Source organism: Alternaria arbusti (genome assembly GCF_024043155.1).
Source record: "Alternaria arbusti strain BMP 1465 chromosome Unknown scaffold_1, whole genome shotgun sequence".
NCBI classification, from domain to species: domain Eukaryota; kingdom Fungi; phylum Ascomycota; class Dothideomycetes; order Pleosporales; family Pleosporaceae; genus Alternaria; species Alternaria arbusti.
In genome coordinates this window covers 1,455,551-1,477,735 of record NW_026249941.1, presented here as the reverse complement: position 1 = coordinate 1,477,735, position 22,185 = coordinate 1,455,551, and the positions used below count along the sequence as shown (strand labels likewise).

The window sequence follows — 22,185 nt, the reverse complement described above, 5'->3', positions numbered from 1 at the left end:
CCGATAGTGGTACTAAGACGGAATACACTGTTGACACAGCGATACCCGTCATCCAGGTGTATCTTCACGGCTCATTAGTCTCATATGTGGTGCGCGATAGTTGCACGTACAGGTTGGTACATATCGTTGATGTGAGCTTGCGGCGTGGAGACCAATTGAGCGGATCATCAGGATCACTCGATGGCGCTGGATTGAGAATGATATCCCCATCGCCTGCGTGTCGAGCTTGAATGCTATGATCCAAGTCTACCAGATGTACAGTACCTGGCACGGGAGCCGTGTCGGAGGGGTCTGCGCCAACGGTCATCGTGATAGTCGACTGCCAACTAGGTAGCTGTAGGCTTCAACTGCTGATGCAGTTGTATTTTGAATGCTGAGCTTCTGGAACTGGTTGTACCCAAAGTAGACAACAAGAGTGGGGTGGTATGCAGCTTCAACCCCAAGAACATGGGTAACCTGCGTCATTTCAGTTTGGAGCTCGTCGTGGAGCCTGCATGTTCGTTATCACATTCCCTCGTCTCCAAATCCTTGCCCTCAGGGGATGTGATAGCAAGCCATGGAGATAGCCACGCAAATGTCTCTCCTAGGCTGCCCATCTCCGTGTGTGTCTTCCGGCTTCCGCAACTCAGCAGGTCCATGCGAGGGGACGAAGAGTCGAGATACGGGACGCAAAGCGGGGAAACATTCGCTTGATAGGCAGTGGAGGCGCTGCGTTCATTGGAAGATAACCGGGAAGTTAGAGTCGTTGGAGCTGGATGTAGTAAGGAGTTGCTCGCTAGCTGATACGGGACGATGTGGGATGACGCGCTAAGGGCCGTTCGTCGGCCTCTATTCCGCTCCTCAACACCAACCACACGCCTTATCGGCTTTATCGCCATACGATAATCGGCCGTCGTATACCAGCACGGAACTTTTCCGATGACCACGTTCACGTACGGGATGTCTCTCAGCGCCACGAATGCCAGGGTATCTTGTCTTGGGCCTAGCCTCGACAATGACGATACAGGTGGAGATAAGACCGCGATGCTGGTTCATACGATTAACAACGCTTGAGCACACAGACTACTCACATCTTTTAATCATCTAAACTGAACCAGAATGGCCAATCACCCTTCTGAGCTCGCTATAGTTCAGCCCAAACCTGTGCCTCAAGGTACAGCAGATTACGAGAAGAAGCGAGCCTCAATCCTTGAAGCCTTCGCGCAGAAGGTGCCTCCGGAACTACGCTTGTCGCCAGAGATATTTGCCAGTCCACCGAAAAATGTTTCGAAAATACCAGTCACCTGTGGTATACTCACATCCACTGAGATCGACATCACAGAAAAGTACGATGCAGTAGGCCTTGCTGAAGCCCTCGCTGCACGCAAGCTATCAGCGGTCGAAGTAGCCACTGCATTCTCGAAACGCGCTATCGTTTCACATCAATTGACATGCTGTTTGACCCAATGGTTCATGGACGAGGCTGTCAAAAGGGCGCAAGAGCTGGACGATTACATGTTAAAGAACGGCAAGACGATTGGCCCGCTCCACGGTGTTCCCATTAGCATCAAAGAGCACATGCCCATTGCCGGAACCTATTCATCACAAGGCTCGTTAGCGAGCGTTGTCTTCAATGAGGAGGATTGCCTGCTGGTGTCGATGTTGAGAAATATGGGTGCGATATTCTACTGCAAAACCAATCAGCCTCAAACGATCATGCACTTGGAGTCGACATCTCACTATGGCCGCACGCTGAACCCCTTCAACATCAACCTTAGTGCAGGTGGCTCATCTGGTGGCGAAGCTGCCCTAGTGGCCATGAAGGGATCAGTGCTCGGCGTAGGCACAGATATCGGCGGCAGTATAAGAGGCCCTGCCGCATTTTGCGGGGTCTATGGATACAAGTCGACTTCATACATGCTACCGATGAAGGACTTCCTCGCTCATTCATTTTCGGCAGAGCTCAACGTTCTGTGTAGCACTGGTCCATTCTGTCGGAGTTTGCGCGACATGGATCTTTTCATGACGACCATTCTGGACCAAAAACCGTACCTGCTGGACCCTAAGGTCGTTCCGCTTCCTTGGACAGGCTTCAATACCAAGACTAAGAAGCCTCTGAGGGTCGGTATCATCGAGAACGACGGGTTCATCGACCCTCAGCCACCAGTTAAGCGCGCTATAGCCTGGGCACGTGAGCGTCTCTCAGACTCAAGGTACTCTGAGCTTGTTCAGGTAAAGCCGTTCACACCTTACAAGGCACAGGAAGCTTGGAAGCTTATCCGCCGTATGTACTGGCCAGGCGGTGGCAAACTAGCGAAGGAAGATGTCATGTCCACAGGCGAGCCAGTGTTACCACTGAGCGACTGGAACTGGAAAGATGTTGAGTCTCTCGGTATGCTTCATGCTGAAGAGGTTAATGAGCTTCGTGCTACTCGCGACAAATACCGGTATGAATTTGCCGACAGCTGGAATGAACAGGAAGTCGACATCGTCATTGGGCCTGCGTTCGTCGGCCCGGCCTCTGCGCATGACACTGCCTTCTATTGGACATATACGAGTCTGTATAACTTTGTTGACTACCCCGGGGTGGTTGTGCCGACACCCATCAAAGCAGAGGGCAAGGAAGCATATGCCGCAGGGTACAAGCCATTGAGCGATGAGTGCAGACACACCAAAGAGCTGTGGGAGAGCTCAGACTTCGAAGGAGCGCCGATCAACTTGCAAGTGAATGCAAGAAGGTATCACGATAATGACTTGTTCGGGACGTTGAAAGTCTTGAAGGATGTTTTGGATCTGCCGTAGTAATAGGCCTGTAACTCTGAACATAGCGCGCTCCTGTACAACACACACACCTATACTGCCAGTCTCATGGATATCCCAGTGACGGCTTTTATTTGTCCTAATGGAAAGCGCTATATTGATAGCAAAAGTGACGACATCAAACGCGCTTGATGGAAGCTGTGATGCAGGAACAACCGAGGTGGCCGCAAGCGGATGGAAGCGTGCAGGGATGTTGCGCGGAAGGTGCTGCTCACACGTCAACACCACACCACCCACGGGCGCAATACCCACTTTCCCCCCTAGACAAATCGCCCTTCTCACGATGTCGCTTTCATAACACGCATCTGCGCTCTCGCCGCGCATCATGGATTACACACATATCGCAGAGCTCAGTCCAGAGCTGGCCGCGATCGAATCGAAGCAGTTCCGAGCGACCGTCACGTTAATATGGCCGTATTCATCATCGACGCGACAATTTGCCCTGCTGCTCGCTGAGCCCGAACTGCGACTACGGCGCAAGAATGGACAAGTCAGAGCGCGCTTCTCTGGCGCCAGCGCGAAGGCCATTGCGACAGCAGGCGTGGGCATTGGCGATGAGGTGGTTCTGAGCCTGCGAGGTGCCGAATTTGTTAAGGAAGGCGCCGTCAGCACACCAGGCAAGAGCATTGAGTGGGAGCTATCATACACACAGACAGTAGTGATCCAGGTCTATCGAAATGGCAGCGAAACAGCAAATCTCGAACTCGTCGATGCCGCGCCCACGCCTGCGATCGGATCGCCTCTCCGCCCAGCAACCCCGATACCTGCGCGCGAATTCTCCTCCCCTGCTTTCTTCAAGCGGGCGCGCTTATCCGACGGTCCCTCCTTCCCAGCACCCTACGATCCCTTGGCCGACGAGACGGAAGACGGCCATGACCGAAAGCGACATCGGAAGTCATACGGGGACTGGAAGGCGTGGACATACAGCGCGAGGACACCATCGCCGGAGAAAGAGGATGTGAACATGGAAGAAGAACTCGAGTCTGTTGAAGCGTCGCCTAGTCGTGCAGGGCAGCTTCCGCGCACCCCCGTTTCGCCTCAACGACCAGCCGGGTCCTTGCATGTTCAGGAAGACGAAGAGACGGAGCCGAATACTCCAACAGAGGAAGATGCAGAGGTCGTTGGCGAGTCTTCTACGGGGCCACCAAAGGACGCCGATTCCCACGATCTCCACACTGGGCCCGACGAACACCCATCATCAGATGCACAATATGCTTTTGGAGGCGATACCGAGATTGACACTGAAGTTAATACCGAGGAAGAAGGCAACACGCGCGATGAGCTTAATGCTACCAGCACTAGCACCACCGAGGCGGATGTCGAAGAACAAGAAGACAGACCACTTGAGCGCGTCCAAGAACCAGTGGTTGACATAGAGGCAGTCACAGGAAAGGATAAGATGACTTTGACTCATGAAACAAGCTCCTCAGAAGTCGTAAAATCACATGTGGAAACCGAACCTGTGCCCGCCGCTGGGGCTGACAACCACGCCAACAACGAGCTTACGATTGCTATGCCTCCTCCCGCCTTCCCATCGGTCGCTGCAGGCTTGTTAACGCCCATCGGTCGAGAGCCTGAAAGTCCAACACTTGCGCCACAAGACGCCTCCAATCTTCCATTGCCGTCACCGTTTCCAGGAGAGCATGATGCTGATGCTGCGTCTTACTTTGGCGTTGCTACTACTATCGAACAGTCGGTCGAAGCCGATACTACGGGAGACAAGGAAGAAGATCCACCAAGTGAAGCGAGCTACATCGGCGAGACGTCCTTCTTCAGCTCAATAGGCTCATCGAGAGCTTCGGTGTTCCACCCGAACCACGAGTCGGCCTTCACACCTGTACGATTCACATTCGGCATGGACGGTGCTGGCTATTCTCGCCCCATGGAGCTATCGTCGCCTCCGCCAGAAGCTCAACCAATCGAGGAGAAAGCTGAGAACATCGACGTTTCAACATCGCCCGCCCCTCGCGAACACGAGGATGGCGATTTGGAAGCAGAAGATATATCTCAGTCATGCCTGAGCACTCCACAGAGCGATGATACAGATGAGGCCGTTGAAGATTTGACTACTGCAAATCCAGAAATGGTTGAAGACGAAACGGCCGAGCCAGAAGTCGTAGAACTCTCCTCGGAGGACGAAGAAGAAGCCTTGAGTGAGATCGAGCCGGATTTTATGGCAGTCGAATCTATGATGCAGCCCAACACTGCTCAGCAGCCTGAAGAAAACTCCAATGTCTCGGATGACATGCAATCTGTGACCGGAAGCCTAGAGGACACCCGTGGCCAAGCACTGGATACAGGCACACAACATGCCACAGCTACGTCAGCTATCGTCGACTTAGGCTCCCCTTCAGACGATAACAGCGAGATTGACAGCAGGCATGAAGAGCAGCAGCCTAGCTCTAGCCGAAGACAATCTCCTTCTCAGGACCAGCCCTCTGCCATGGATCTTGGTAATCATAGTGAGTTTGTAAACCTGGATTTTGCGACCGCGGACGCACCTGCTCTTGATACATCAGAGGAGCGAACAATTACTCACACTAAATCTCAGGAACCGGAGCCTGACGTTGTACCACACCCCACGGAGGAACCGTTTTTACCTGTCGGTGATCTGCCAGAATCGAGCTTTGAGGCTACTGACGATTACTTGCAAGACGCATTTCCGATGGAACACGCATCATTCGGGCAGGAACATGAGCAGATAGCTGCCTTTGAAGATGACCGTCAATCGGATGTCCACATGGAAACAATAGAAGAGGCCGCCGTATCCCAGGCAGACGAATTGAATGACCAATTAGCGCCTGTCGATACCGCCCAGACAGCTAATGAGCCTGTGAGCCAGCATTCTGACATCGGACCTGAGGATGCCCACAAGATCGAAAGCATGGGTGTTGTGCTTGAGCCGCCTGCAAAAAATACCAGGTCAAAAGCAAAGGCATCAGCGCCCCTGGAGAAAGAAGATGCTGCTGTCCCTGAAGCCAACAAACGATCCAAAAGATTTGTGACTTCTCGTGCCCGTTGCGCCGTTTCACCACCCAGAACACGCACTCATTCTGTCCTCTCTCCTTCGCAGGAATCCACACAGACTTCTCCTTATAGTCTTCGTTCACAGTCGAGATTGTCGCCAATGGAAAGCTTGTCAACCGGTGCTAGCATCGCTCGTCAGAGAGGCTCGCGTAGACATGCTTCGCAAAGAAGTGTAGACTCTATACCCGATATTGAAGTATCCCAAACGCAGGAGTATGACCGAATTGTTTCCAGCTTCCAGCCGTCGCAGGAGCTGGGTGCCTCACAAGGCAGATATTCCGATGCCGCTTTCATCAAAGACTCTGAAGAAGAGAGCGCACGCTCTGAGTGTTCGATATCTACTGTGCATCCCTCAGATATGGAGTATATGCATCACAGCGACCCTGTCGACCGTGCCAATGCTTTTGATGATGAGAATGATGAAGGCTTGAAACCGCCGCCAGCAACTGCGCCAGAGTTAGGGCCTTCAAAGCAGAAGGTCAGAGGGAAGAAGAACGCGCAGCAAAGCGTGGAGATGAGGAGTAGTAGTCCTGCTCAACCCGAATCTCCGTACGTTACACAGCCATTGGTCAGCAGTCCAGGTACGCAACGACATGTAGCGCGATCAAAGGACACGATAACTCCCAGCCCACGTAACGTACGAAGAACGAGGAGAAAAGTATACGATCTTCCAGGTGGAGGTAGCCAAGACGTCGGTGATATTGACGCGCTCATGCGCAGCTCACCACCCGTTTCACCTGGGATCGACCAACGGACGAGACAACAGAGCAAAAGGCCCATCACCCCTGTTGCAAGCCAGCAGATTGCCATGGAGTCGCAGCCCAGCATCAACGCCCAACATGAACAAAACACCCTTTTGACGCCTCAGCTCACGCAAACAACATCTGCAGGTCTGCGCTCCGTCCAAGCCGAGGCCGAGGTCGACATGGAAGTCTTGACCGCATCACCAGAGCCCAAAACAACACCGCGCCGCAAACAAAGATCGGTCGACGCAGCAACTATCCCCGCATCTCCAGCATTGATTGACCCATCGTCCGACGACGCCAACACTGAGACGCCTGAGCCACCCTCTGTCGGCCTTTCCACTCCGCTAGCTTACTATACTCCTCTAAAGGACCTCGTCTACTTCCTCAACCGCTCCTCCGATTTCCACTCGGCTACCAAACCCGACATACTTGCCTTAGTCACCTCTCCTACTACGCCAAGTGAAAAGGCCAAGAAGGGTCCAAAACACTGGTTTACTAGTCTGCAGATAACGGATGCTAGCTCCTGGCCCGAGACGACAACAGTACAAATCTTCCGCGCTTATCAAAATGCACTTCCAGAGGCGCAGGTTGGCGATGTGGTCTTACTCCGCGCATTCGCTGTGAAGTCGTTGAACCGGCATCCTATGTTGATAAGTGCAGACGAGAGTGCGTGGTGTGTATGGCACTGGGGCAAACCTGTCTGGGGAGCGAAGAGAGGTGCGTTCGGTGAATTGAGGGCAAGAGAGGAGATCAAAGGACCGGCTGTTGAGAAGGGTGCAGGGGAATGGCGCGAAGTGGAGAAGTTGAGGGGTTGGTATACCACGAAGATAGGTACTGAGCTGGCAGAGAAAGAGGAGGCGAGGGTTCGAACGAGGAGTAAAGACAAGGGAAAAGAGCCCGCAGGTGAAGATGCATGAGTGTTGTGGGCTTTTGCTCGGCGTTGAGGAACGTCCCGAGTGTGGTATGGTTATGTTATCGGCGCATGTGTAGGATACACTGGGTGCATTACGTTCGTGCTCTGGTGGACCACATTAGCATGAGCAGCACTGCATCACTTTGCGAGTCAATAAAGTATTGAGAGATCATTCATGTGTCTCATTGGTTTCTACCATATTCCTTTTCATGCGATCGTATCTTCATAGCCCACACCTAAACCCTGAAGTCTAGAGCCAGCTTTTCGCCCAGAGCGTCTATGACTACTAGGCCAGTCCGTGGGCCAGCTTTCCGTCGCAGGAGCTCGTAGCTACTAAGCTCACTCCATTCTCTCGTAGTCTAATTGTATGAGGCGTCTATTTCTCGTAAACCCAGTCGTGCTGGGCGGACTTCCAGCTCTGAACCTCACCCTCCTTGAACCAGAGAGCGATCTCCTTCTTGCCGTTCTCGACGCTGTCGGAGCCGTGGCAGACGTTGCGGCCAACGTCGAGGGCGAAGTCACCACGGATGGTGCCGGGGGCGGAGGCGAGGGGGTTGGTGGCACCGAGGATGGAGCGGCCGGTCTTGACGGCGTCACGGCCCTCCCAGACCATGGCGCAGACGGGGCCGGAGCCCATGTCTAGATGGTGTCAGTGGTGAAACTGGGTATATATCGTTCGGCATGGCCAACGTACAGGCAATTAGACCGGGGAAGAAGGGCTTGTCGCTCAAGTCGGCGTAGTGCTTCTCGAGGTGCTCCTTGGAGGGAGTGACGAGCTTGATGGCGGCGAGCTTGAAGCCGCGGTTCTCGAAGCGGGTGATGATGGGACCGATGAGGCCACGCTGTTGGGCAATTGTTAGTATATGTGCTTTTTATCTTTTGTTGAGAACCCCGCTGTCCCAGTTGTAACAGCAGAATCATTGCAACAATTGATTCACTGTCGACAGGTTGAAGAGTACAAAGTTCGAGAACTGAGAGAGAAACATACCTGAACACCGTCAGGCTTGATAGCGATGAAGCTATTCATCTGTCAGTATACCGTTCACCGCCCTTCAGCTGCCCCTCGTCGTGGGATCAGGATGCCGAACGTACGTCTGCTCGGTAGTCATTTTGGCGATGAATTGACGTTTGAGTTTTTGTGTAAAAGTGATTTGTCTTTACGACTTGATGGGAGGAAACGAGAAGGAGAGGCGGACCTGTAGCTGGAATTTTATGAAGGGGGTGGGGTATGGACGCCCTCGTTGTTGTCTAGTGGGGTAGCTTGCATAAAATTATGCCTGATTTGTGCAAGAGAGCTGGACCCTGACCTTGGCGCTGCTTCAAAGTCCACATGGCATCTCGAGCGTCGAGGACTGGCCGATTGATTGATAGACTGGTGATATTCCAGGCTAGCTTCTGTGTATTAGAGAGCTGCCTGTCATGATTACTTTACGGAAGCAGCCTCCCCGGTGGACGGCTGTGTTTTTGGTGTTGGCGCTGTTGGCTTGCCTGTTCGTGCCAGCTGGTATGTAGCTAAGCTCACCCCCGATATCTCCAACCCACGATGGCATTCTTTCCGCATATATTCGAAGCTACGGGGAGGTTACTAAGAGTTATCAGTATCGGTCAAGCACGAGAATTTCAAAACATGCAGTCAATCGGGCTTCTGCAAGCGCAACCGCCAGTTCGCCGATGACGTCTCCGCTTCGAGCTCCTGGACCTCGCCCTACGTTCTCGACCCTGCCTCAATCACGTTCAAAAATGGCCAATTAGATGCCGTCGTGCTCAAGACACTGAAGGAAGGCGAAGAGAAAGCTCGCTTGCCGCTCACCGTCACGTTCCTCGAATCGGGCGTGGCACGCGTCACTCTTGACGAAGAGAAGAGGGCCAAGGGCGACATCCAACTGCGACACGACAGTCAAGCGCGGAAGGAGCGATACAACGAGGCGGCGCAATGGACTCTTGTTGGAGGGCTAGACCCGTCCAAGGGCGCTGCTTTCAACCCCGAGACGGAAGATGGCTACACCAAGGTTGTCTACGGTAAGGGCAGCAAGCACCAAGCCGTCATCCGCCACGCGCCCTTCGGCATCGAGTTCCAACGCGATGGCGAGACCCAAGTCAAGTTCAATGAGCGCGGCTACATGAACGTCGAACACTGGCGGCCCAAGGTCGAGAAGCCCCAAGAGGAGAAGAAGGGGGGCGAGGAAGAAGTCAAGGAGGAAGTGAAGAAGACCGAAGAGCCTGTAGAGGACGAAAGCACATGGTGGGACGAGAGCTTTGGTGGCAACACGGACAGCAAGCCGAGAGGCCCTGAGGCTGTTGCGCTAGACATTACGTTCCCTGGATACGCGCACGTCTTTGGTATCCCAGAGCACGCGACAAGGCTATCTCTCAAGACCACCAGGTGCGCGGTATCCACACGAATACATCTACTTAGCTGACAATCTCTAGGGGCGGCGATAATGCCTACACCGAGCCATACCGACTATACAACGCCGACGTCTTCGAGTACGAGATGGACAGCCCCATGACTCTCTACGGCGCCATCCCGTTCATGCAAGCCCATCGCAAGGGTTCCACCGTCGGTGTCTTTTGGCTCAACGGTGCCGAGACCTGGATCGACGTGACAAAGAAGAGGAACACCGCGAACCCGCTCGCTCTTGGTGTTGAGGGTCATACCGATACTGAGACGCACTGGATGTCTGAGAGTGGTCTGCTGGACGTCTTTGTCTTCCTCGGACCGACCCCTCAGGACCTCACTCGCCAGTATGGTGAGCTGACTGGTTACACGGCCATGCCCCAGTCCTTCGCTATCGCCTACCACCAGTGTCGATGGAACTACGTCACCGATGAGGATGTCAAGGACGTCGACCGCAGGTTTGACAAATTCAACATCCCGTACGATGTCATCTGGCTTGACATTGAATACACACAGGAGAAGAAGTACTTCACCTGGGATCCTCTGACCTTCCCCAACCCCGAAGGCATGCAGCAGCAGCTCGACAAGCGTGACAGGAAGCTTGTTGCGATCATCGACCCTCATATCAAGAATACGAACGATTACCCGATCATCGACGAGTTGAGGAAGAAGGACCTCGCTGTCAAGAACAAGGAAGGCAAGCAGTACGAGGGCTGGTGCTGGCCTGGCTCATCCATGTGGATTGACTGCTTCAACCCGGCTGCCATCGACTGGTGGAAGGGCTTGTTCAACTACGACAAGTTCAAGGGCACTGCCCACAACACCTTCATTTGGAACGACATGAACGAGCCCTCGGTGTTCAACGGCCCTGAGACAACCATGCCCAAGGACAACTTGCATCACGGTAACTGGGAGCACCGCGATGTTCACAACATCAACGGCATGACTTTCCACAATGCAACATACCAAGCCATCACCGAACGCAAGAAGGGCGAGATTCGCCGTCCCTTCGTGCTGACCCGAGCTTTCTACTCCGGTAGTCAGCGCACTGCTGCCATGTGGACTGGCGACAACCAGGCTGAGTGGAGTCATCTTGAGGCTTCCATACCCATGGTCCTAAACCAGGGTATCTCTGGCTTCCCCTTCGGTGGTGCGGATGTTGGAGGTTTCTTCGGTAACCCAAGCAAAGAACTCTTGACTCGCTGGTACCAGGCTGGTATCTACTACCCGTTCTTCCGTGGCCACGCTCATATCGACACTCGTCGCCGCGAGCCATACGTTGCTGGCTCTCCGTACACGGAGATCATCACTCAAGCCCTTCGTCTTCGTTACCAGCTTCTGCCTGCCTGGTACACTGCTTTCCATGAAGCTCACACAACTGGTGCGCCTATCATCCGACCCAACTTCTGGGTCCACCCTGCCGACGAGCGTGGTTTCGAAGTCGACGACCAACTCTACATTGGTTCCACTGGTCTTCTCGCCAAGCCAGTCACAAAGGAAGGTGCTGATAGTGTCTCTATCTACCTCGCGGACGACCAGCCCTACTACGACTACTTTGACTTCACCACTTACAGCGGCGCTGGGCACCACACTGTACCAGCTCCTCTCGAAAAGATTCCTCTTCTTATGCAGGGTGGCCACGTCATCCCACGCCGCGACCGCCCTCGTCGTTCCTCTGGCCTCATGAAGTACGATCCCTTCACTCTGGTCATCGCTCTCGACAAAGACGGTAACGCTGCCGGTACTCTGTACGTTGACGACGGCGAGACCTTCGACTATGAAATGGGTGCCTTCATCCACCGCCGCTTCTCCTTCGACGGCACCCGCCAGATTCTCACTTCCTCCAATCTCGACTCTAGCAAACGTACTGTCAAGTGCGAGAAGTATCTCAAGACGATGGAGAAGGTGCGCGTCGAGAAGATCGTCATTGTCGGCGCACCTAAGGCTTGGAAGGACAAGTCTGAGGTCGTCGTGATGCAGGAAGGTGAGAAGGAGACACAGAGGAAGAAGCCTGTGCCGCTTGAGTTCCATGCTGCCGAGGGTAAAAAGGCTGCGTATGCGGTGGTGAGGGACCCGCGGGTGTTTATTACCAAAGGGTGGAAGATCGACTTCGCTGAGAAGGGTGCCGGGCATGAGCATCATGGTCATGAACATTGAGCTCTGGGGTGTCTAGATGCGGAGAAGCACGCATTGCAACAGGGAAAGAATCGTGGAATCTGAGATGAAACGCAATCTGTATAGAACTAAGATTACGAATACGTGTCTTGCGCATATGAAGACATCTTCATCAGCGTGTATAGCTCCAGCCGCTCACTTTCTCACTGCTCGGACGCTTTCGTGACCGGGCAAATACCACGGCCTCTCGCTCTGATCAGTGTGTTCTGTACGGATAGCATGCATGACGAAACATGCAACCTCATTCGCCATCAGTTCCAATCTCAAGCTCGAACGCTAAGCCATGGTATCATTCGCTAGCACTTCGCTACGTCCCTTGCCATCCGGCTTCTTCCACACGCTATGCAGAGTACCGTCAAGTTCCAAATCCCATAGGAAGGTCCAATTTGCGGTGACGAACTCATGGTGTGGATATTCATCGACGAAATCCTTCGCTTCTTCTTCTGAGGCCCAGAAGGACACCATTTCAACCCGCTGAGAGTTGACCACCCTTGTCTTGAGCTGGTCCGGCATTACATCGGCAAGCCAAAGCAGATAATGGTCCACATTATGCGAGAGAGACGAGTCTTCCGGAAAGCCATAGATAATGGAAAGGCTTGCGAGATGGAGTAGGCAGATATCCGTGACTTCATCGAACCATTGAATGATGCTGAAGTCTGCAGTCGGTTTGCAGTGCAGGCGGACGTGCTGCATTTCCGCGAAAGTCTCAGGTATGTCGATGCGGGCGTCTTGGAGCTGATCCTGGAAGATCTCGAGGTAGTTTCGGAATATTTTGGAGCACTCGCCGTCCATTTCAGATCGAATCTGGTGACAGGATAGGTAGAGCCCGATGTAGGAGGAGAGAGGTGCTGTGTGGGGTATAGCAATGTAACCGTATACTTGGTTGCGCAATTCCGCGGGCAGGTCAAGAAACGACGACATCTTGCACTTCGCTGTGGCAGACGCGATTGGAGTGCTTGTGGTGGCTTGCAAGCTGTTGTTTGTTGGTGCTTGGTGCTTGGTGCTTGATGCTTGGTGCTTGATGCTTGCTGCTTGGTGCTTGGTGGGTGAGGAAGTTGCCTGGATCTAAACAACGCCTACTAGTGCAGAAGGCGCGCTTATGTCACCTTCACATGCGATGACATCAGCGCCAATCGCAGGGTCAGTGGAAACTTCAGAGCCGCTATTACGCACCATAGCTACTTGAATGGCTCATAGATAGAGCACATACCTTGTCTGACTCCTTGAGCGCTGTTGGTCGCACGACGCTGGAGCCATGCCGGACCTCATTGGAGAGAACGTGTCGTACAGGGCAGGCACCAGACTCAGATACCAGCGCACGGAGTCTTAGACCAAGTTTAACATCAGGACGCGAAGTACCGTTCTCCTGGCACAATGCCCTCTACTGTGCTGCTCTCAAATAACTCCTCAGTGAGTACCTTCCAATACAGCGTTGACTAATTCTCCGTTCTTAGCGTATACTGTATCATAGTTGGAGGTCATAAATGACCCAGTCGACTTCATGTTACTTTTGGGTCGACCACAAGGAAGGCTAGAGTCAGAGAATGTCACCACCGGTAGCATCAGCACGGCCGTGACTGTAAGTCCTATTATTACTCAGAACATATATAAAATCTCTAGATGAGCTATAGGTCTGCAACAACCATCGAGCATTACTTACAGAAAACAAAGCTAACAGTTATACAAACCTTTTCCTACGATACATTTAATCCGCTCCGAGCCTACACACGTTTCCGCATAAAGACGGACAATACCACCACAAGCCCTCCAATATCCATCATGAATGAACTTGCCTCGACAGCCAATGATTCGGAGCCAAAAAAGCTTTTTGACGAAGCGGAAAACATTTAGGAAACCCTCCGCAAAATCCTTGTCGACTTAAAAAAGGACGTCGATAAACACTGTGAAGTCACAGTCCTGAGCCCGACCGACAAAGTGGTAGACACTATCAAAGATATGTTCTCCATAGGCAGGGTCAAGAGACGTGAAGAGTCGATCGCAGACAAGAAGAAGGACCTCCACAAGAGACTTTTTGGAGCACTGGTCATAAGCAACGGAGCGCGGGAACCGATGTCTAAATACAAAAGCGCCATTCCCACTGAGGAAGCCAAAGCGAAACACATGAAAATTGTGCGCGATAATATCGATGAGATCAAGCGACTAGAGCTGAAGTTGGCAATGGATATGGACCTGGGATGCTCACCATCGGAGATTTTGTCACAAATGGCATGGGCATGGATAATTTCAAGATCATTGGACGATCCAAATGAGCCAGGAGAACTCATGTAGTCAAGTCTATAATGTCGCAATACTTGAGTTCGACAATAGCATCTTACCGCCTAGCGACGCTGACGCGGTGCTATGTAAGATCAACAAGCCTATTTCCAATGGCGACGAACCTTGGAAGCTTCCTCTTTCGATTATCATGCATGCCTCTTTGTGTGTAGCAAATCCTGCGAGGTGTTGTGCTTCGTGCAGTCTCGCGCGATCCGACGATTTGGCAAACCGACGATGTGTGACGTCAAAGTGAACGAAGTCATTGGTCATTCGTTCATGACCACGTTATGTCACAACGCAAATGCGAGGTGCAAACAAAACACAGCAACAACGGTCCGCACCCTCCGTTTTCCAATTCCATACCACTTCATCTCCATCCAAAGTCTAATCGCCATGCCTCAATACCACACCGCGACCGGCACGGTCTCGTATCCAGATGCGAAATCGAGCTTCCCCAAGTTTCCGCAGGTCGGGTTCGGTCGCGCGGTCGCTATCGGTATCGGAGCCGGCTTCGTAGGAGCCTTAGTGTAAGACAGTCGCCACCTGATCTTTTATCTGCGAATGCCTGACCTTCTCCAGCATGTCAGGATCGAACAAAGTCGAACAGTTCTTCACAGGCCGTCCAGACTCTTACGTACCCGCACGAACGATGGGTAACCACATGGGTGTCTCGCCAGAATTCTACAAGCGCCACACCTTCCTGTTGAATCATGCTCATCACTTTGGTATGGGCATGCTTGCTGGACCTTTCAGAGCGGTCATGTCGTACTACGGCGTCATCGGGCCGGTGGCTGTCTTCATGCATACCGGTATTCGCATCATGCTGGATCAGTTGGTTGAGACTACGGCGAATGTTTCCATGGTTCCGTGGACTTGGCCGATCAACGAGCAGGTCATTGACATTTTGCATAAGGGGACATATGCGCTTGTCACTGGCTACATATGTGATAAGATGATTAGGGGCGTTGACTGGTTCAATAGCTGATTGCTTTCGTTAGTTAAGCAGTCAGTGAACCTGAAACATGCATGGGGACTCCGCGACTTGTTCAAGTCCCATGCTGTAAACTTCTTCCATATCGCATCCACAGAGGCGATGTCCTGTCGGATGCATTTTCCAAATACGGGCGGCATATTTTCACATACATGATCGGTTAATTAGCAAATGTTGACCAAGAGCTCGTCGCTCCGATATATGAAGGTGGTCATCTTTTCATCCACCGCTGATAAAGTAATCCAACGTTGTCATGAACGTGTCCAAGTTGGTGGTAATGTAGTGCAACGAGCCAAATATGATGTATCGTGATGTATTAAAATTTATATGTTGCTTTTAATACCGAGCTTCGCAATGCTAAAGCTTTCATGGCATGTTTGGATTCGGAGCTCCCTTGCTCAATTTGAAATGGCCCGGATGCAAGTTCTGGAATACCTGAGCGGGATCGTATTTCTTGCTCACACCGATCAGTCTCTCAACATTCGCTGCTCCGTAACTAGCGATCGGATCCATGAACTGGGACGCGTAGTTCATGTAGATGTAGTCATTGTCCACGCCTTTGGCTTTTGCCTCTGCCTTGACCTTCTTGATGATGGTAGATAGGAACTTCAAGATGGTTGCTTCATGTGCTGCGTTGGTGAACGATGCACTCATGTTCATGATGAAGATAGGGCCTTTAGCGGGCGTAAGACCAAGGGCGTTGCCACCGTTCTTCTGCATACCCTTCAATTGACCTTCAGTGATAGCCTGAATGGAGATTGTTGGGAATGCGCCTTGAAGACCTTGTACGTCTGGGATGAGGCTGTAGAAGGTGTGGACAAGGAAGCTGAATAGCTCGCGATCGACCTTGAATGTGGCGTCCCATTGGGTTTGGAGGGAGCCAAGCGTGTCGTTCGGTGAGCCACCATTCATCTTTACAGTAAGCTCGCTGAGGTAGCCAATTCCCGTGTCATCCATGACAGGCGTGAGAGCGTTGATATCATCAAAGACAGAGGCATTGGCAATGGGCTGGGCGTAATGAGTCTGAACGATGGCGATCTTGCCCATCCCTGGGTAGTTGCCAAATGATACGATCTCAGCAGCGTCGGTATCCTTCGAAGAGCCGACAGTAGCGAATTTGTAGATAGCGTCGAGGACGGCTGGGAAGTTGTTCTCTGTGAAAATGCGCTGGCCACCCCACATCTTGCCAAGAGGAAAGGCGTTGAGCTTGAAGTTAGTAACTATACCAAAGTTGTTACCACCACCGCGAAGAGCCCAGTACAGATCGGCAAACTGAGTTAGGCTTGCGGTGACAACAAGACCAGACGCAGTCACAAGCTCATAGCTAGCAACGTTGTCGCATGCCCACCCCAGCTTGTTCGAGAAGAACGAGATCCCGCCACCAAGAACGAGTCCTGGAACACCGACTGGAGCCATCTAAAACCATTTTAGCCTTTGTCTCCCACACATGAATTGAAGTAACCTACTCTGCCTCCAACAACACTGACACCAGATTTTTCGACACCCTTGTAGACATCGACCCAGCGGGTTCCGGCTCCAACGTTGGCATATTTCTTGTCGTTTGACACTGCGACTTGGTTGAAACGCTCCATCGAGACCGTGATGCCGCCATCAATACTCGACGCTCCGGCAAAAGCAGCGTGGCCACCACCTTTTACGGCGAAAGGGCACTGCGTTAGGCGAGAGAGAAGAACTAGTGAAGACACTTCGATCGTGTTAGATGGCTTGAAGACACATCTTGGGTTCACAGTTCCCTGTTGAATGCTCCAATAACTGCCAGTAAAGGCGTCATACGCGGACGTCTCCTCAGACAGGAGCTTATCGACACCATAGATCAGCTTCAGAGAGGAACACTGGGAAGCGGTCAGTACTTTAGATTATGAGTGAAGTGTTCGGCTCAAAACATACAGCAATAGAGCAACCGCTTGATGCAGTTCTTTCCACCAGACCAGAGAGCTCAGGAATAGCTGAGACATTGACGCCGTTGGATATCAAGGCTTCCGTTATGTTGAAGTCTGCGGGTTCAAAGATTCCATTCTGGGCTGAAACGGCTGCCACGATGGTGCTAAGCGAAAAGAAGGTCTTCATCTTGGACGTTGTGCGTAAAGAACGAACGATGCTGGGCGTGCTCGAGATACCAGAATGCGGTGTAGTATTAGTTCAATTTATCATTCTGTACTGGAAGATCTTCCGCGGACCACTACCAGGTGCACGAGCGATTCATCTCGCTTGGGGTTCCATGACTGCGTTGCTGGCTGTGAATGGCTCAATACTAGGGCTGTCGCATGCGAAGCTTAGCATACGTGCGGCGGTGGCAAAGTTCGAGCTTGGGTCGCGGCAGAGTAAACCTTCCTGCGGGAAGGGAGCCCTTACTGTACCTACAGCTCGCTTGCATAAATTATATTGCGGCGGCAGACCCGACTGCTTCTGCCGCATCTGCCTGTGTCATTGCGCTGGCGTCCGTCCTACTACATACCGTGACAAGAGAGAACGGTGTCCACTAATCGACGAACCAACCTCTTCGGTGAGATCTGGTAGCGATATGGCGGGTGATGCGGGCGGACTCACGCGGGCAGTCGGTCGGCTGGTGCACGGGTGCGGCATTTGGCGCAGGTAGGTGCACTTGTGGGACCCTGAACGCCAAGCTGCGCTTGGCCGGCGAGGCGGCAGCCTGCCGTCCGAGGATGGACGACGTTGTCGGCACCACGATTCCACGCCTGTGTCGCGTCACCATCTATCTGAAGGCATTATTAACTATGCGTCAACTGGTCAGCTGTCGGGATAGCAACTGATGAACGGCATCACTTAGCTGCTTCTCTTTCCTCGCAACGATCCTGAGGTCCTTAGATTCCCACTTCAATGGATTCATGCCCAGGTGGTAGTGGGCCCGCACTCTACATCTGCAGTATGTGATTTTGGACGCCAGGTAGCCAATAGAATCCGCAATAGAGATCCAGCAATCTGGTTAATGAGTACCCAGACACGCCATCGCAAGTATCATCCCATCCGCCAGGACATGTTACCTTTCTGGGGGAAGTTTTTCTCGCTTCCTTCATGCGTTGAGCGCAAAATGGAAGGCCACCACCGGTCGGAAGCCCTACACAGATATGCGGTACAATCCTCATCACATACGCTCAATACGGTCGCTCCTAGGGCCCACACGGGGACAATGCAGCAAGCCGCAGCAATCTCTTCTACCAGCCTATTTCGGCCCATCCTCCCGGTGTTAGCCTAAGGAAACTTTTGTTTATGAGCCTGAGATCCTGCGTTCTAGATCGCATCGCATTCTCGGTTACATACCACGTAGGATGCTTGGGACGGCAAGCCCAAACATGGACAGGGTTTGTCCGTGATACTCAGCATCCTTGAGGAAGGAGTCCACTTGTTAGTTTTGGTCAACCTACATCATCAGGTACCATTGAAACCTCATGCTGGCTGTCCCAGGGACCCGGGAACCACGCCGCAGAGCCTTCCAAGTCTTCCAAGAACCCCCGACATTTGTATTTCGACTCGAACGATGCTTTCCAGGACCTGTAAATCCGTTAGGCTATCGATTTCTCATCAACTCAAATGTCCGCACCCCCAAAGACACCTATCACGAGGGACGAGCTGGTGCGTGCAAACGCCGCCATGCTCGTCCTGACATCAACGATTGTGTTCTCTCGCATCACACTCCAAATTTTGAAACGTCGATCATTCGACCTCTCGGACTTCTTCATCTACTTTGCTTTCGCTTTATTCGTCTCAATGTGGACATGCTATCTGATGGCGGTTTGGCCTATGTTCCGGGTGTTCGCAGTCCTGGGAGGCCTGGCCGAACCCTACGCGACAATCATAGAAGATACTGCGGCTATGATACGATCCATTGTAGCAGGCCAGATGTGCTTCTACACACTTCTTTTTTCGGTTAAGATGTCTTTGTTGACACTCTACCGTAAATTGCTGACCGGTCTTCCTGGTGTGTACAAGAAGATATGGTGGGCTATAGTCTCGTTTAGTATGATCGTAAGTCATCTTTCTCATATTGGTCTCGTGTCCAAGATGCAAAGGCTTACTTCCGAAAGTCATGGATTGGTAGTGTTTTCAGCAGCATTTTTACGTGCGATAATCTGAAGACCAAATATGCGCAAGGCAGATGCGTTGGCACCCCAAACGAGAACGACAGAATCATTTTCAGTCTTTATTTTGCCTACTCGGTAGACGTCGCTACCGACTTCGCGAGTATGTTGAATAAGCCTCTAGCAATACACTAAGCGATACTGATCAGCGACAGTAATGTTTCTACCAATCCGACTGACTTGGAATCTCCAACTACCACGCAAACAGAAGATTGATGTCTTCGTGCTGTTCGGCAGCGGCTTCGTATGTGTCGCTTTCGCCACGCTTCGTGTTGTACAACTCGGAGTCGACGGTCGTGGCAGAGCGACTACACCTGAGCCTAAGTGGTTGTTGCTTTGGACTGTTGTAGAGTGTGCTATGGGTATGCTCTGTTTGGAGGCCTGAAAAATGTAATCTGTACTAACAATATCCCTAGCTGTCATCATCGGATGTTCACCCGCCTTCGCGATACTGGTTCGCAAACGCTCGAACGCGTCGAAGCCGTCCTATAACGCGCAAGGTTATGTCAAACAAGCGTCCGACAACATAAGAATGAAGGGTATAGTCAGCTCATCGATACGACCGCAAGGCGATAATCGAGATCTATTTTGGGGTGATGCGCATAGCAGCCAGGAGGAACTTGCGAAGAATGCCGGGCGTATCGTGGTTAAGACTACTGTTCATCAAGACGATGAGATCTCAAGTCACGATTCCAAACGTAACAGTACCGGTGGATCATGGGCCGTTGAATCGCGCACGGGGAGTACAAGTGTTGTAGAACGGCTCGCCATTAAAAGGTAACAGAGGTACAACTAGCATGCCGTTCAAAACCTCCACACTCTATTTTGACCGTGATTTCTGTGACACATGCCCACAATTACACAAAACGCTCAAAACGGCAGGAAGCCATGTCTGAACTACGCTAGTACAACTATAGAAAATACGCAACTAATCACACGGCCATGATCGACTCGCCACCGTCTTCCGTTATCCTTTTCCGGATGTTGATCTTAAGCAGTTGGCCCGTAGCTTTTGCTAAGCTTCCGTCGTCATTCTTCGCGAGTACAGTGCTCGGACAGTACACAAGCGCTTCTCCGGTTTCCAATCCCTCGATCCGCTGCATGAGAGCCTTGTCGTCGTTGTTGTCAAGGGCGCTGATATGTCTTCTGAGTGCGGCATACCAGGTAGGGCTCGTAAAGCGATGAATGACGGTCATGTTGCAAAGCGCAATAAGATCTGTGGACGTGGTCGGTTCTTGAGTAGAAATGATCATACGGGTACCCAAGTGCCGCTGAAGACGGATCGTGTGGTCGAGACTGTCTGCGAGAAATTTGGATCCTGGACTATCGGACATGTACTAGCATTGTGTTAGCAAAAGCTTGTTGACCGAGGACCAAAATACTATACCTTGTGCGCTTCGTCCAACACTACCATCTTACTCTTGACGGAAGATTCCAGAAAGCGGTCCAAGCCCAGCTTGAAGAGAACACAGGCTGTGCTCGATGACATGAAAGAATCGGACAGATCCATGATAATCATCTCGCCCGGAAGAAACTCTGGCTCCGCCGCCTTGCCGTCCAGATCGAGGAAGGACTCAAGCATCGCTAAACGTTGTTTCAGGGCTTGCGATTGTGCATCGTTTAAATCTATCCGCTTAACTTCCTTGGTGAACAACTTGTAATCGAGTCGTCCATCTTTGCTCGTGGATGACATCTTCATGAGCACCATTTCGACCTGGCCCATGTAGAGTGGGGGGCTCTTATCTCCAATACCCATCAGTGCACGCAAACCGGTGATGTCGAGAGCTCGGGCGTTGAGTCTGAACGGAATCACGCGGATATTGCGAGAGGGATCCTCGTAACAGCTTCTGATCGCTCCATTGTGCGCGGAGACCAACACAGTGATTCTTTGCACGTTTTGCCCAGGATAATCGGGCCGCGCACGAGACAGATGGACAGCTTCGCTGACGCTGAAGCCTGCACCACCGGTGCTCCAACTTCCATAGCTGAAGACTAGAGCAGAAGCAGGCGCTTCCAAGCGGCCAAGGTTCTTGGATGGGACCAAAGCATTTTCGAGCAAGCAAGCTGTAGTGTGACTTTTACCACTTCCTTGAACACCGCATATGAATGCGGACAAAGGCACATTGATGTTGTAGAACAGCTTAACGGCATGCCCCGCTTCGTCCCAGTGATTACCGATGAAGCCGAATTGCGGGACCAAGTCTTTCACGTGCTGAGCGACCACAGGGGCCGATAGCAACGGCGCGTGCTTGATATCTCTCATAACACCTTCCATAGTCGCATCAGCGTTATCGGATTGGAACTTGTTCGGAACGAGACTGTCCATAAGACTGAGATCCAATTCAAAATCCTGTCGATCACTTTCCGCGGCTATCGGTAACGAGGGGGGTGCCTCAGCTTTGCGAGCACCCTGGCTGGATCCAGAGATTGGATGAACATCTTCGCGGCTGTATTCGGCCACACGCAGTTCCTCGAACGAGTATTGCGAATATGAGCGTAGGAATGTGATCGTGTCGGACAGCTCAACAGGATTCCCATGTTGGTCTTTCTGAATGACGTACGTCGGGGGTTTACCTGCAATACCATTGTTTGCGGCTGGCGGCGCCGTCTTGTGGGGGGCCTGTGACGGAGATGAAGATGGCGGCTCCGATGGTTCCAAGACCATTGCCGAAGGTTGCGATGCCGGCGCTTGTATTGTTGGGGAATCTGTTGATGTGTGTGGTATAGAGGTCGATGGGGCT

At 52.2% G+C, this 22,185-nt stretch overlaps 9 protein-coding genes across 9 annotated transcripts; 5 read left to right on the top strand and 4 right to left on the bottom strand.

Annotated features, from left to right (window-relative positions):
* Positions 1-1,098: 1,098 nt before the first annotated feature.
* J4E86_000530 (uncharacterized protein) lies at positions 1,099-2,781 on the top strand (the record flags this gene model as incomplete). The annotated part of the gene is made up of 1 exon (XM_051441104.1): positions 1,099-2,781. One exon carries the CDS (start codon positions 1,099-1,101, stop codon positions 2,779-2,781), a length of 1,683 nt encoding a protein of 560 aa, XP_051307275.1.
* A 343-nt stretch (positions 2,782-3,124) lies between these two features.
* J4E86_000529 (uncharacterized protein) lies at positions 3,125-7,489 on the top strand (the record flags this gene model as incomplete). Its single annotated transcript, XM_051441103.1, has 1 exon — positions 3,125-7,489. The coding sequence occupies one exon, from the start codon at positions 3,125-3,127 to the stop codon at positions 7,487-7,489; it is 4,365 nt and encodes a 1,454-aa protein (XP_051307274.1).
* A 372-nt stretch (positions 7,490-7,861) lies between these two features.
* NDK1 (nucleoside diphosphate kinase) lies at positions 7,862-8,594 on the bottom strand (the record flags this gene model as incomplete). Its single annotated transcript, XM_051441102.1, has 4 exons — positions 7,862-8,124; positions 8,180-8,327; positions 8,474-8,504; positions 8,578-8,594. 4 exons carry the CDS (start codon positions 8,592-8,594, stop codon positions 7,862-7,864), a joined length of 459 nt encoding a protein of 152 aa, XP_051307273.1.
* Positions 8,595-8,904: 310 nt separating this feature from the next.
* Positions 8,905-12,040, top strand: J4E86_000527 (uncharacterized protein; the record flags this gene model as incomplete). The annotated part of the gene is made up of 3 exons (XM_051441101.1): positions 8,905-8,989; positions 9,085-9,868; positions 9,916-12,040. 3 exons carry the CDS (start codon positions 8,905-8,907, stop codon positions 12,038-12,040), a joined length of 2,994 nt encoding a protein of 997 aa, XP_051307272.1.
* A 294-nt stretch (positions 12,041-12,334) lies between these two features.
* Positions 12,335-12,979, bottom strand: J4E86_000526 (uncharacterized protein; the record flags this gene model as incomplete). Its single annotated transcript, XM_051441100.1, has 1 exon — positions 12,335-12,979. One exon carries the CDS (start codon positions 12,977-12,979, stop codon positions 12,335-12,337), a length of 645 nt encoding a protein of 214 aa, XP_051307271.1.
* Positions 12,980-13,559: 580 nt separating this feature from the next.
* Positions 13,560-14,347, top strand: J4E86_000525 (uncharacterized protein; the record flags this gene model as incomplete). The annotated part of the gene is made up of 2 exons (XM_051441099.1): positions 13,560-13,637; positions 13,910-14,347. 2 exons carry the CDS (start codon positions 13,560-13,562, stop codon positions 14,345-14,347), a joined length of 516 nt encoding a protein of 171 aa, XP_051307270.1.
* Positions 14,348-14,728: 381 nt separating this feature from the next.
* J4E86_000524 (uncharacterized protein) lies at positions 14,729-15,320 on the top strand (the record flags this gene model as incomplete). The annotated part of the gene is made up of 2 exons (XM_051441098.1): positions 14,729-14,862; positions 14,915-15,320. 2 exons carry the CDS (start codon positions 14,729-14,731, stop codon positions 15,318-15,320), a joined length of 540 nt encoding a protein of 179 aa, XP_051307269.1.
* A 372-nt stretch (positions 15,321-15,692) lies between these two features.
* J4E86_000523 (uncharacterized protein) lies at positions 15,693-17,414 on the bottom strand (the record flags this gene model as incomplete). The annotated part of the gene is made up of 3 exons (XM_051441097.1): positions 15,693-16,742; positions 16,793-17,179; positions 17,235-17,414. 3 exons carry the CDS (start codon positions 17,412-17,414, stop codon positions 15,693-15,695), a joined length of 1,617 nt encoding a protein of 538 aa, XP_051307268.1.
* A 2,962-nt stretch (positions 17,415-20,376) lies between these two features.
* On the bottom strand, positions 20,377-22,109 carry J4E86_000522 (uncharacterized protein; the record flags this gene model as incomplete). The annotated part of the gene is made up of 2 exons (XM_051441096.1): positions 20,377-20,781; positions 20,832-22,109. The coding sequence occupies 2 exons, from the start codon at positions 22,107-22,109 to the stop codon at positions 20,377-20,379; spliced, it is 1,683 nt and encodes a 560-aa protein (XP_051307267.1).
* Positions 22,110-22,185: the final 76 nt, after the last annotated feature.